Source organism: Rhinopithecus bieti, unplaced genomic scaffold (assembly GCF_001698545.2).
Source record: "Rhinopithecus bieti isolate Rb0 unplaced genomic scaffold, ASM169854v2 scaffold_1530, whole genome shotgun sequence".
Classification (NCBI taxonomy): Eukaryota; Metazoa; Chordata; class Mammalia; order Primates; family Cercopithecidae; genus Rhinopithecus; species Rhinopithecus bieti.
Window position 1 is genome coordinate 2,923,693 of NW_016803808.1, and position 14,785 is coordinate 2,938,477.

The 14,785-nt window shown below is 43.0% G+C and overlaps 1 protein-coding gene and 1 long non-coding RNA gene across 4 annotated transcripts in view; one reads left to right on the top strand and one right to left on the bottom strand.

The window, feature by feature from the left end:
* Nucleotides 1-6,263, top strand: part of LOC108516445 (uncharacterized) — a 9,953-nt gene extending 3,690 nt beyond the window's left edge. The window contains exons 2-3 of the long non-coding RNA XR_001881828.1: nucleotides 3,126-3,226; nucleotides 6,173-6,263. This is a non-coding gene — a long non-coding RNA (uncharacterized LOC108516445). The remainder of the gene's footprint in view (nucleotides 1-3,125; nucleotides 3,227-6,172) is intronic.
* PDIA6 (protein disulfide isomerase family A member 6) overlaps nucleotides 1-14,740 on the bottom strand; it is a 28,104-nt gene extending 13,364 nt beyond the window's left edge. For 2 of the 3 annotated variants that reach the window (XR_001881825.1, XM_017853898.1), the window contains exons 1-4: nucleotides 14,580-14,740; nucleotides 6,214-6,355; nucleotides 1,379-1,436; nucleotides 755-881 (exon numbers count right to left, since the gene is read on the bottom strand). Coding sequence is in view for 1 of the 3 variants with exons in the window: in XM_017853898.1 (XP_017709387.1) it covers nucleotides 755-881; nucleotides 1,379-1,436; nucleotides 6,214-6,355; nucleotides 14,580-14,598 (346 nt within the window). In the remaining 2 variants the exon portion in view is untranslated. Of the gene's footprint in view, nucleotides 1-754; nucleotides 882-1,378; nucleotides 1,437-6,213; nucleotides 6,356-12,149; nucleotides 12,323-14,579 lie in introns of those variants that run through there. The other variant, XR_001881827.1, reaches the window with a different exon arrangement.
* Nucleotides 14,741-14,785: the final 45 nt, after the last annotated feature.

Genomic DNA, 14,785 nt, shown 5'->3' on the forward strand with positions numbered 1-14,785 from the left:
AAAAAACAAATAAATAAATAAAAAATAAAAATAAATAAATAAATAACAGGACAATTCTCTAAGAGTGTGGTGCCTATAATCCTAGCTACTTGGGAGGCTGAAGTAGGAGAATTGCCTGAGCCTAGGAATTTGAGTCCAGGCTGGGCAACATAGCAAGACTCTGTCTCTTAAAAAAAAAAAAAAAAAAAAAGAAAGAAAAGAAGAATAGTGTTGCTGAAATAACATTTAGTCTTGGGAGGGTGGAACCTGAATTCTATCTTTAGTTGCCTCAGTGGCTCACAGCAGACACTCACAATTTACTTATCTACAAAACAGAATTTGTGTATCCATTTATTATTGACAGTTCAGGAGACTAAGACTCTCAAATTACAGACTTTCCTTTTCCATAGTAGTACGTTAGACCCTTCTCCTACAGTAAAGGGAAGAGAGATTAGAGCAAGAAAATACATGTAGATCTTTATTAAATACAAGTGACTGTAATGAGAAAGATAAGAGAGTAGCACAGAACACTATTTTCTATCATTGCTAATGTAGCGTAGACCTAAGCAAGCGTTAAGTGATAACACAAACCTGTGTGACACACATTTCATCTTCAGATTGACTCGGAGGGTGTCGGAATCACTGTGTACCATTTATAGATAATTCAGGTACAATGAGGTTGAGAACCTTGCAGGTAGAGCAGGTTCTCAAGCTCGTTAAAGAACAGTAGGTTCTTGTCTACCAGGGGAATGAAGTAGCTAGGAAAAGTCCTTACCTTGGTAATCTTCTGGTCTGTTTTTGTTGGATCCAAAAATCTTAATGGTAGGAAATCCCTGAACACCATACTGACCTCCTAGGGACTGATGCTTATCCGCATCAACTGCACCAACTTTGACAACATCCTGTGGGAATGTAAAAGAAATAACAATTTTTCCTTCCGCTACAACAGATTCCATAAGAACTCATTATCTGCTTCATATAGACTCAGAAAAAGGTAATAAGGCACTGGGTGCAGTTTGCAAAATAAGTCAATAAGGGCCTTAGCCTTGAACACCAGAAGAGAATCTAAATGCAATGATGAGGGAAATCACAGTCAGCTCATGGAGGGAACTCTGCAGCTCACAGAAATGGCAGGGCTGAGAGTAACTGTCATTTATCCGGGAAACACAATAAACAAAAACAGGCAATGTAAGCATTTAAGTGTGTATTATCCCCTTGTTCTCAGTATGATTTTGACAACGAACCAGTATTTTCAACTCTGATATGCCAACTAGCTTCCCATTGAACATTAAACCATCTGCATACTTATTACTTAAACATACACAGGTGAATATGGACATCTTAGAAACTTACTATAAAAAAAAGTTTTGTAAGCCTTTTGCATTCCTAAGAAACTTACTTTTAACGCAGTTGCTGCTTTCTTCCATTCTGGTGTTAATCTTTGACAGTGACCACACCTTTTGGGGGTAAGACAACATAAAGCAACAGTTAAAGCCTTTGATTCTCAATTCAAAAAATTCAAACATTCAGTTAAAAAACCCCATCAATGGTCTACTAAGTGAGATGCCTGCGAAGAGGACAAGCACAAATAAAATAGGATCAAGGCCAGGCACAGATGCTCACGCCTGTAATCTCCAGTAGTTTGGGAGGCCGAGGAGGGAGGATCACTTGAGGTCAGGAGTTCGAGACCAGCCTGGCTAACATGGTGAAACCCCGTCTCTAATAAAAATACAAAAATTAGCCAGGCATGGTGGCGCACGCTTGTAATCCTAGCTACTGGGGAGGCTGAGGCATGAGAATCACGTGAACCTGGGAGGCAGAGGTTGCATGAGCTGAGATCATGTTGCTACACTCCAGCCTGGGCAACAGAGTAAGGCTCTGTCTCAAAAACATAAAATAAAAATAAAATAAATAAGTAAAACAGGATCAGCAACCTGGATGAGCTCACCATTTTACTACTTACAACAATCACTTTTCATATCATCCTAATAAAAAAGCTTCCAGCTGGGTGCAGTGGCTCATGCCTGTAATCCCAGCACTTTGGGAGGCCGAGGCAGGCGGATCACTTGAATTCAGGAGTTAAGACCAGCCTGGCCAACATGGTGACACCCTGTCTCAACTAAAAATACAAAAATTAGCTGGGCATGGTAGCACATGCCTGTAATCTTAGCTATTGGGGAGGCTGAGGGAGAAGAACTGCTTGAACTCGAGAAACGGAGGTTGCAGTGAGCTGAGATTGTGCCACTGCACTCTAGCCTGAGCAACACAGCAAGACTCTGTCCCAAAAAAAAAAAAAGCTTTCGAATTACTGCTCAATTAAATCATATTTAAACTCTATAATTTATAACTCTACACCTGAACTCTACACCTTTAGAATCTATCTGGTTCAATGCGCGCTTCCCTGTGTGGAGCTGAAAGCCTAGGCAAAACGCAGATTCTTGGGGTCCACAAACCCAGACTTCCTGGTGGAGGAATTGCATTTTATTAAGTTCTACTAGTGATTCTTAAACCTACCGAGGTTTGACAGTTTCTAATCTAGTCCAACTTTTTAATTTCATAGATGAGGTATCTGGCCTAGATCAACTACGCCTGTATCTCAATACTCTCTGGGTTCCACAAACCGCTTCTGGACTTAGAAACACATACATATAAACCCATGTTTGTGAGCCTAACAAGCTGAAATGCATGACGTGACACCACAAGATGGTGATGTGAGTGAGTGACTGAGGTGGGGGAGGCAGGGAAAGTGGAGGAGAGTGGGGATAGGAGGAGAGAGGAGAACACAAGGAAAAACGACCTTAACCTTATAGGTACTATTACTATCAAATACAACACAGAAAAGTGCTTCTAAGAAATTACATCCTCGTGAAGCTGTCAGCCCTTACCACTCACTGAGGTTGTAGGTAGCTAACTGTTCGTTTTTATTGCTGTGTAACATTCACTGTATGCAGATACCACAGTTTATTTCTCCAGTGGTGATCTGATGCATTTTTAAAAACAAAGTAAATTCTCTTCTAAGTAGGTCTCTAAGGACCAAATAATGTACAAACGCTAGGTGCCAGCGTCGTGATGAAAACACCTTATAGATGATTTCATTTCATCGGCATGAAGCTGAAGGCAGGTCCTTTTGTTATTTCATTTTACAGACGATGGAATTGATGTTGAGAAGAAATTCACCCTGTATCACAGCCATCCGGTGTCAGAGCTGCCTGACAAGTTTTTGATTCCAAATACTACAATCATACAGGTAAAAGTTTTCATCATTATGTAATTGACTATTGGGGCCTAAACTCAATCCCAATATTTGAAGTTAGGATCTTTCAGGGGAACGTCCTGAAATGCTACTTCTATGTATTTACATACAATGTTTTGTTGTTTAGGTGAGATACTCAAAAATTCGGAAGTCAGATTTTTACAGAGTTTTGTGCCTCTTTAATTTCAGTTTATCTAAGAAAAGAAGACTAAATTCAGAGACTGTCAGAGTTCACCCTCTCTTCTATTTGATCTGCACATACATCACAATGCCACATACATATAAATATGGCATACAGTCTACCCAGGGGTTCTGCACCTGGGGTCCAGACTCCCAAATGGCTGGTGGATAAAAATTTCGGGAATCCCTTTTAGGAAAAGAAAAAAAGAAAAAAAAAAGAATAAATCTGAAGCCAAGGTGGCCTTTTAGGAAAATTTAGGGGAGCGAGTCTATGAATTTGGATGAAAAAAAGTTTTTATTTTCACTAATCCGTAATCGAAATTTAGAATTTCCTTACAAATGTAAACAACACTCCATAGTCAATTACTGTGACTTTATCATGAATAAATATCACAGCTATTTTCATTACCACCACTATAGTTGTTGCAGGTATCTTCAAACATCATGCCCATCACTATTCAGAATTATTGCAGCAGTCAAGTCTGCTGGTGGATCTTGGAACCGGTTTAGCATCCCTGTTCTAAAAACCTACAACCTGAAATGTCCGGTTTAGCATCCCTGTTCTAAAAACCTACAACCTGAAATGTTCCAAAATCCAAAACTTTCTGAGCGCCAACATGACACTCACAGGAAACGGTCACTGGAGCATTTCAGATTTTGTATTCTCAGATTAGGGATGCTCTACAGCTAAGTATTATGCAAATCTTCCAAAATCTGAAAAAATCCAAAATCAGAAACATTTCTGGTCCCAAGCATTTCGGATAAGAGATGTTCAACCTGTACTTACTGTCCTTGTAAAGTACTACATTAGCATTGAAATTTTAATATTTCAATAATCATATTTCCATAGGTTTTCTCTGTGATCTTATAAGCTTTATTTAAACATGTAAAGGTTTGATTTTTTTTTTCTTTTTTGAGACAGGCTCTTACTGTTGCCTAGGCTGGAGTGCAGTGGCACAATCACAGCTCACTGCAACAGCCTCTACCTCCTAGGCTCAGGTGATCCTCCCACCTCAGCCTCCTGAGTAGCTGGGACCACAAGTGCACAGCACCAGGCCTGGGTAATTTCTTTGTTTCTTTTCTTTTTATTTTTGTAGCGATGGGGTCTTGCCACATTGCCCAGACTGGTCTCGAGCTCTGGTGCTCAAGCAATCCACCCACCTTGTTCTCCCAAAGTGCTTAAATTATAAGCATGAGCCATCATGCCTGACCGTAAAGGTTTTATTATAAGAATCCAAGGCCTTCACCAAGGTGCCACAGGAATCCAAGCACAAAAGGAAGTTAAAAAGCACCTGCCCGACCCGGTGCAGTGGCTCACAGCTGTAATCCCAGTACTTTGGGAGGCTGAAACAGGCAAATTGCTTGAGCCCTGGAGTTAGAGACCATCTTGGACAACATGGTGAAATTCCGTCTCTATAAAAAAATATAAAAATTAGCCGGGTGTGGTGGTACATGCCTGTAGTACCAGTGCTGGGGAGGCTAAGGTGGGAGGATTACCTAAGCCTGAGAAATCAAGGCTGTAGTGAGCCATGATCATGCCGCTGCACTCCAGCCTGGGAGAAGTGAGACCCTGTCTCTCAAATAAAGCACTTGCTCTAATCAGACATTCTTTCACCCAGACACCACGAAGTAAAACTCTGCCAGTATAGTAATTATTAACTAGTAGATCTAGATCCTGCCTTCTCAATTATGCTGTCTTGTAGAGTCTTACAATGAGGTATTTTCTCTTGCATGGTCACTCTCAGAAACAAGGTAAATTACCTATGCCACATATGATAAGCTTGTAAAAACCACATACGGAGACATTTGACAACACCACAGTTTGTACAATTACTATTTATATATTTGCTAGTATAACTGAACTAATCCATACAGAATTAGCATTTGCATTGAACACATAAATACCAGAGCCTTTAAAAATAGTAAAGGCATTAGGTGGACAGGACACACAATGTGGCAGCATCCATTTTGAAAACAGAGCATTTTTACCTCCAGTTGCTACACTGAGCATGAAGTAAAATGGTCCATGAGGACTGGTGGTTAGTTTCTAAAACTCAGTTTCAAAGAAAAAAGTTAAAGTGAGAAAGGAAAAACTTTCATCAGGCATTCCCTAAAATGCAACCATCAGGTTCTAATATCGCTGACTCAAGCCTTGTTCACATGCCAAAGAACTCCTCGGGATTTCAGATCACCACACAGTTCTTCACAGACACACAGTGGGCTAGGGTTTGGTTCTCCTCTCAGGAAACTCGTGGCCTGCTGGTTTACAGCAGAGACAGCCTCATATACATCTTGCACAGTTTCCACTCTTCTATTCGATGTTTGTTTTCTTTTGCATTAAATGCTTTAATCACACAAAGCATTAGCACCATGTTGTACTTTTAACTGTACATAATTTTGTGCCTTAGTTTCAATGGTGATTACATTTTACCCCACAGGGGTTTTCCAGTATTGAATGTAAGGCAAGAATTTTTAAATTAAACCAGATTTTCTAACTACATTATTTCAGGAAATAATTCTCTTCAAGAAACAGAATGAAGTTAATCATTGGCCCCTCTATTTTCTTTGCTCAAGATTCCTTCCTCATAAAATTAGTTTTCCTTCCACACACATCACCTCATCAGTAGATCTTCCTTAACAACAGACGAGATACTTTGCATTTCCCATTTCCCTCTTCCCTACTTCTTTTAAACAAACAGTAAGCTAAACTAGATGACTCAATAAAATCAGATTTTTATACACCATTTTCTCCAATTTCAGAAAGTACTATAAATAATCTACAACTATTTTATAATACTTACCATGGAGCATAGAATTCTACAAGCCACAAACTATCACTCTGAATAACTTCTCGGTTGAAATTTGATGGAGTTAATTCGATCACATCGTCACTAGAGGAATACAGACCATTCACTGCCAGAAAGAAGGCACAGCTCACCAGACCTGAAGTAACAACAAAAGTACACCATTAACAGCACTGTTCATGCTTTGACTGGAAACCCTGGGGAACCAGAGTCCTCTTCAACTGACCAGGGCCCTTCACACAGGAGGGCGGCCTAGCTCTGGCCCCTATGCCCTCCCTGCTGCAGTCGGAGCCCCTGGAATTTCACTCCCATTGCTGCAACACTGAGCCAAAAAGGAATGGACAGTCCCCACTCCCATTCCTTGGGCTGCACTGGAAAAAGGCTGAAGCATTATTCTTAGTGGCTTTCATGTATTAATGTCTTTGTTCTTTACAACCACTCCATGAGGCAGCACTACTATCATTTTACGGGCATGGACACTGAAAAATTAGGAGGTCACTTCTGCCTGTGTAACCTTGGGCAATCACACGGTAATCATTCCTCATGTTATTCCGTTGCAATTACTAGCACATTATCTTTATTCAAGTATCTTTTTGAAAGGAAAAATAATTATTGTCTCTTCCACTAGACTGTGACTCTTTCAAGAGCAATGGTAATTTGTTTGGTTTTTTTTTGAGACGGAGTTTCGCTCTTGTTGCCCAGGCTGGGGTGCAATGGCACGATCTCAGCTCACGGCAACCTCTGCCTCCCAGGTTAAAGCGATTCTCCTGCCTCAGCCTCCCAAGTATTTGGGATTACAGGCATGTGCCACCACACCCGGCTAATTTTGTATTTTCAGTAGAGACAGGGTTTCTCCATGTTGGTCAGGCTGGTCTCGAACTCCCGACCTCAGGTGATCTGTCTGCCTCGGCCTCCCAAAGTGCTGGGATTACAGGCATGAGCCACAGTGCCCGGCCAATGTTTATTTTTATGGATAGTTTTATTTCTCTTAATACTATCCATAACACATTATCAGAAAAATTTTTCATGTGAACAACCTTATAAAGAAAGGATACAGTGTCGACTGTATTGCTGACCACACAGTTCTGCCACACTGTGGATCGAGGGCATTTTCATTAGCAGCTCTGGAAACTTAAATGCAATTTACAACAATAATAGAGGAAAACAAATTCTGAACTGACTTACTAGTATCTGAAGAACCCAAAAGTTCTCTGAAATGGCATTACTATCAAAATTTCACCTTTCAAATTTACATATACAGTCACATCCACAGGGTCAAGGAGAGGACACATATATGAGGGTGGTCTGTGGATTACAATGGAGCTGAAAAAAATCCTATCACCTTGTGATGTCTTGATAACTCTGACCCTGTGTAGACCTAGGTTAATGTGTGTGTTTGTGTCCTAGTTTTTGACAAAAAAGCTTAAAAAAGCAAAACAAACAAATTTTAAAAACAGAAAAAAACCTTACAGAATACGACATAAAATAAAATAGTGGCCAGGCGCTATGTGTCATGCTTGTAATCCCGGCACTTTAGGAGGCCAAGGCAGGCAGATTGCTTGAGCTCAGGAATTCAAGATCAGCCTGGGCAACATAGTGAGACCCCCTCTCTAAAAAAAGTACAAAAATTAGCCAGGCATGGTGGTGCATGCCCGTAGTCCCAGCTACTCGAGAGGCTGAGGTGGGAAGATCACTGAGCCCAGGGAGGTCAAGGCTACAGGTGCAGTGGGCTGTGATGCACCACTGCACTCCAGCCTGATAGAGCGAGACTCTGCCTCAAAAAAAAAAAAAGAGAAAGAGAAAATATTTTTGTACTGCTGTACAATGTGTTTTAAGGTGTTTTTACAAGAACCAAAAAGTTAAAAAAAAAAAAAAATTAAGGTTAGAAAGTAAAATGTTGGCCGGGCGCGGTGGCTCAAGCCTGTAATCCCAGCACTTTGGGAGGCCGAGACGGGTGGATCACGAGGTCAGGAGATCGAGACCATGCTGGCTAACACGGTGAAACCCCGTCTCTACTAAAAAATACAAAAAACTAGCCGGGCGAGGTGGCGGGCGCCTGTAATCCCAGCTACTCGGGAGGCTGAGGCAGGAGAATGGCGTGAACCTGGGAGGCGGAGTTTGCAGTGAGCTGAGATCTGGCCACTGCACTCCAGTCTGGGCGACAGAGCCAGACTCTGTCTCAAAAAAAAAAAAAAAAAAGAAAGTAAAATGTTGACCAGACACCATGGCTCATGCCTATAATCTCAACACTTTGGGAGGCCAAGGTGGGAGGACTGCTTGAAGCCAGCAGTTCAAAACCAGGCTGGCCAACACAGTATAGTAAAACCACATCTCCTAAAAAAAAAAAGAAAATGTTATAGTAAATTAAGGTTATTCTATCATTCAAGAAATAAAATTTTAGGAGCAACCCCCAGTCATGCAAGCTGTATTCATGGTAAATGTCCTATACAGCTGTACCATTTTTTATCTTTTATATCATATTTTTACTGCACCTTTTCTATGTTTAGATAGACAAATGCTTACCACTATGTTACAACTGCATACAATATTCAGTACAGTAACATGCTGAATGGATTTGTAAGGTAAGGGAAGTAAGCTATACCACAGAGCCTAGGTTTTTAGTAAGTTATGCCATCTAGGTTTGTATTAAGTACACACTGATGTTTTTCACAATGAAGAAATCGTCTGATAGGACAATAGAAATTAAAGAAATTTCTATTCCTGTCTTTTTAGCATCTCTGAAGTTGATCACATCTCAGATCATATCTCTAAAGTTAAGCAACACACGACTATATACAAAACTTTGCTAATTACCTCTAGAACAAGGTAAATAATGGAATATCCTCAGACTGTTCTTGACTTCAACAGAAATCATGCTGGCTTTTGGGTTGAAATAAATACAGTTTTATTTTTTTTGAGAGAGGGTCTTGCTCTGTCACCCAGACTGGAGTGCAATGGTGCAAACACAGCTCCCTGCAGCAGCCCTGACCTCCTGGGCTCAAGTGATCCTCCCACCTCAGCACCCCCAGCCCCCCGGTAGCTGGGACTACGGGTGTAGCCCTGGCTAACTTTTACATTTTTTGTAGAGACAAGGTCTCCCTATGGTGCCCAGGCTGGTCTCAAGTGATCCTTCTGCCTCTGTCTCCCAAAGTGCTGGGATTACGGGTATGAGCGATCACGCCAGGCCAAAATATACTTACAATGTTAAAGAAATTTCTGTCTATTCCTGTCTTTGCTGCATCTCTGAAGTTGATCGTATCATTTCTTCCTTTTAATTTGTTGATATAGCAAATTGTAAGTGAGACTGGCCTGTGTTCTCAAGTAGTGTGTGTACATGCCATCTTAGTTACATTTTCTTATGCTTACTTCATAATTAGAATTTGGAAGATTTCAAATGGACCTTTTTGGAATAACTAAATGGTATATTTCTTCTGGAAGGAGTATACACCATTGTTCATTGTTTTACTGCTAAATCCTCCATCATACAACACATTCGGTTTTTCAAATCACTTTCAAATATGTCAGATCACTTAATTTTTGACAGCATTACTAACTAGAAAGTAGGAATTATCCCCATTTTGTAAATAAAGGTCGAGACCAGTGGCCCATCTATGGTCATACACGTAAGAGGCAGGGAGCTCTCCATTTCCAAGCTTTTCCTATTACACCATGCTGTCTTTTTAGTGCTCAAGATAAAGTGGTTCTGTACGCTACAGGCATGAATGAACAACTATGGTATTCAAGATTTACACTGCATTTGAATCATAGATCTGGCCAATATTGTAAGGACTTATAAAACTGTGAACTTTACTAATAGTGAAGCCATTAAAGGGTTATCATGCAGAGGAAAGAATAGATTTGTGCTTTCTAGAAGGAGTATTCCAGTTGCCATGTGGAAGGTGGACTGGAAGAATTATTGAGAGTGGTGTCACATAAACCAAGATACATGTGGAAGGGGCCACACTAACAAATACTACTGGGAGAGAAAGGAACAAAGACAGAAAACCAACTATTGATTGGATTTAGTGACAATTCACTGGGAGCCCTGGCAGTTGTGGTGGAGTGAAAATAAGAGGCATGCAGTCTACAGAAGGTTGGAGAGAATACAGGTAACCCTTTAAGCAGGTTTCATTACAGAGACCAGAGGCAGGCAAATGTAGAAAACAAGGAAGGTTTCTCTTTAAAGATGGGCGTGATCTGGGAGAGGAAGACATGCAGTGGGAGAAGCCAAAGATAAAATACAGGGAATATCTGAATAAAATGCCCGGAGTCAGAGGAGGCACGGGAACCCAGTCAGTGATGGAGTAGCCTTTGACAGGATGATCTCCTTTTCCATTTCAAGAGGTGGGAAAGGATGCCTGTGAACGGAAGCCAGGCTAACCAAAGGGGGGCTGCTCCCTTAGTAACAGTGTTGTCCAGCATGACAGCCACTGGCTACACGTGGCTACCCCAAACTAAGATGTGCTGGTAAAAAGCACACTGAATTTTGAAGACCTAATGGAGGGAAAAATGTAATCTCATTATTATTTTTCTTTTTTTGAGATGGCATCTCGCTCACCTGCCCAGGCTGATGTGCAGTGGTGCGATCTCGGCTCACTGCAACCACTGTCTCCTGGGTCCAAGTGATTCTCTGTCTCAGGATTACAGGCACCAGCCACCACGCCCAGCTAATTTTTGTATTTTAGCAGAGATAGGGTTTCACCATGTTGGCCAGGCTGGTCTTGAACTCCTGACCTCAGGTGATCCGCCCACCGCAGCCTCCCGAAGTATGAGGATTACAGGCATGAGCCACTGTGCCTGGCCTCATTATTATTTTTCATTTTGAAAACACATGTTGAAATGATCTTAGATATACTGAGTAAATACATTAATTTCACCTGTTTCTTTTGGCCATTTTAAATGTAGCTACTAGGAAATTTAAAATTACATACATGTTTACATGATATTTCTATTGGATGGCGCTGCTCATTAATCTTTTCATTGCTGCAGAAAAGGTGAAGTAGAGTTTGACACATTTAACAAAGCAAGTAAATCAAGAACATAAGCACTGACAGTCCTAACTCCGAATAAGCTTGAAAGTAAGACTAAGGCTGGGCGTGGTGGCTCAGGCCTGTAATCCCAGCACTTTGGGAGAATGAGGCGGGTGGATAACCTGAGTCCAGGAGTTTGAGACCAGCCTGGGCAACATGGCAAAACTCTATCTCTTGTAGAGAAAAAATATAAAATACAAAAATGCAAAAATTAGCTGGGTGTGGTAGGGTGCATCTGTAGTCGCAGCTACTCCAGAGGCTGATGTGGGAGGATCGCTCGAGCCTGGGAGGCACAGCGAGATCCTGTCTCAAACAAACAAACAAACAAAAAAGCCAAAAACAGGATAATCATCTACAGAGATGCACTACTTTTAAAGAATTTTATATTTTTTGTAAAATCTATATGAATTTGGTACTTGCTCAATACACTGAGCCTATTGTGAAATTTTCAAAAATGGAAAAGCAAAAGAGTAAGTTACAGATATTTTCTACTTAAGAATTTTTAAATTACTCCAATGTAACCATTTTTAATGGCTCAACCATTTAGTCAATCCACTACTGACTGAATTTTGATTGTTTCCAATTCTGCACTAACAGCCCAGCCCTGAAAATTCTTGTATTTTCCTCCTCCCATCAAATTAGTATGACTGTTTCCTCAAGATAAATTCTGACAAGAGAGATCTGGGAGTATGGCTAACATTCTGAGATACCTGTCACACTATGCTCCAGAAATTGTGGTCTTTATTTCTGGCAAGACAAAACAGTAACACTTGCGTGACTCTGTACCAGGCATTGTTCTAAACATTTTGCATATGTTAAGTCATTTAAGAACCCTATGTGGTATGCGTCATGATGCCCTTATTTCATAGACCAGGAAACTTAAACACAGAAAGGATAACTTACCTAAGATCATATAATTAGATAGACCCAAATTTCTAACCGAAGGGCTGGAGAATGCAGTGGTATAATCCACAGAACATCATTAGGTAGACTGTGGCAGAATTAGGTACTTTCACTTCTCTTTGCCAGTCAAGGACAGCAATAAAGTCAGTCCTCTCCTCTTCATGCTGTTACAAGCAGGCTGCAGTCACCAGAAGAGACCAGGGTTTTTCACCTTAGAAATGTGCTTCCCTTTCCATACAAAGACGCTCTTTACTGACAGTATTAACATAGACTTAGGTTATTCTTTTTTCTAGTAATGGTGACGGACCTTTGCTTGCTTTAAATTTTGCCTAATTCTCACAAGAGCCTCCTCTGCTTGTACATGGCTACCCAATGAAAATGCTGTGTTAAGGTTTGAGACTAAAATTCCTAAAAAGGCAACGTGACCTAGCAAGGTTACAAGGAAACCGAACATCCTACTGAGAAAGAACAGACAAAAGATGTGGACATTCTGAATGCATAAAAGTAGCCAACAACTACCCCCAAGCCCCAAGAACACAAAAAAACCCTGGGCTTACTTAAGATGACAAAGTAGGTCAATGCTGACCAATGATATTCTGTTTCTAAAATTCACATCACCATTCCACTCGGTGATAATGAACACCAATGGGAAATCGGACCATCCGAGTGAGTGTCTAGAATCTCTGTGAGCAGATGGCTCTGCCATCTGTGGTTTTCCATTCCTCCACGGCAGTTAAGGATGTTATAAATTCACAGCAGTAACATCTCTGTCCCACATCTGCTAGGAGTCATCTGCGGTCCCAGAGCAGTCATCTAGAAACCAAGAGGTTTCCCAAAAAGGTTGCCATTTATTAAAATGAGTTAATTAATAGACTCACAGACTCGTTCAGGGTCTAGTCTGAATTCACTCACAGGAAACTAAACAGACTAAAATCTTTTCCCCTCATCTACTCTCTCCACAGTAATATGGCAAATATTTACATCTCTTTAAACATGTACTAGCTGGGCGAGGATTTTGGGAGGCTGAGGAGGGAGGATCACTTGAGGCCAGGAGTTTGAGACCAGCCTGGGCAATACAAAGAGACTCTGACTCTACCAAAAATTTAAAAATTAGCCAGGTGTGGTGGCATGGTGTCTGGATCCCTTGAGACCAGGAGTTCCAGGCTGCAGTGAACTATGATCGAAACCCTGCACTCCAGCCTAGGAGACAGAGCAAGACCCTGTCTCGAAAAACAAAAAGACATGTACTAACTCATTAACCCCCAGGACAGCCCTAAAGGAGTACTATTATTGGCCCCTAAAATGGTGAGCACTGTTGAAAAGGCACTGGCACAGGGTGGTTAAGTAACTTGCTCCAAGTCACAGAGCCAGTAAATAGTGGGCAGGTGGTCTGAGGCCAGAGGCAAGGTTAAGGACTCTCAGAGCCAAGGCTGTGACCAAGGTGAGCCCGGCAAGGACAGGACCCTTGGCCTCGCCTACTGTAGCCTCCGAAGTAGATTTACAGAATTCCTAAAACGCTGGGTTCCATTTCGTTTTTAAGGAGTCCGATGACATGTGAAGCACCCCTGCGTCCTAAGCCCACCTTTTGGAAAGCACTGTCCCTTTCTAAGGCAACTACGGGTCCTTATTTCAGAACTGAGATTTAACATTTCAGTTTTTTGTTTTTGAGACGAAGTTTCACTCTTGTTGCCGGGGCTGGAGTGCAGTGGCGAGGTATCCGCTCACTGCAACCTCCGCCTCCCGGGTTCAGGAGATTCTCCTGCCTCAGCCTCCTGAGTAGCTGGGATCACAGGCGCGTGCCACCACGCCCAGTTAATTTTGTATTTTTAGTAGAGACGGAGTTTCGCCATGTTGGTCAGGCTGGTCTCGAACTCCTGACCTCAGATTATCCCCCGCTTCGGCCTTCCAAAGTGCTGGGATTACAGGTGTGAGCCACCGCGCCCGGCCTAACATTTCAGTTTTTAAAAGGAGGAGCTGCATAAAACAGGTGGCAGAAACAAGCTGCAGTGCAGGGCGCCCGCCATCCTCCGTCCCCACGCACGAGTTCGAGAAGGTGCCCAGAGCAAGCTCCCCTGCGATTCGCCGGGAATATTGACCCGCTCGCCAAGATCCGGCCGGGGCTGGGCTCCGCGGTTCTCCAGCTCGGCCCGGGACCCCGCGCCCGGCTCCAGCACACTAGGCTCCCGCCCCCCGCGCACCGCCCCGCGAGGCTGCAAAAGCCCCTCCCCACGGGCGCCCTAGTCTCCCGCGCACCCGCACCTCCGCCGGGCAATCTCGCAGCTCCTCCGGCCGCCTAGGCCCGCGCCTCCCGCCCGCCAGGCCCGCTTCCGGCCGCCTACAGGCCGCGGCCAGCCGGGGAACGGCCTAGAGATTCGAAACCTTTCAGGCCGACCCCAGCTCGTCCACCTCCCGCCGCAGGCCCGCACCTACCGAGCCCCAGGAGAGCCATGCCGAGCGCTGGGCTACGTGCACTCCCCACCGCTGCCGCCGCTTCAGCCCTGCCGCGTGCCGCACGCCGCGCCCCCGCGCCCACGTCCCGCCCCAGGCCGGTCCGGTGGTCCGCCGGGTGGCCGCGCGGGGGCGGGCCGGAAGGCGCTCGCCGCGCCGTGGCTGCGGCTCATTGGCCCTGGTGGACA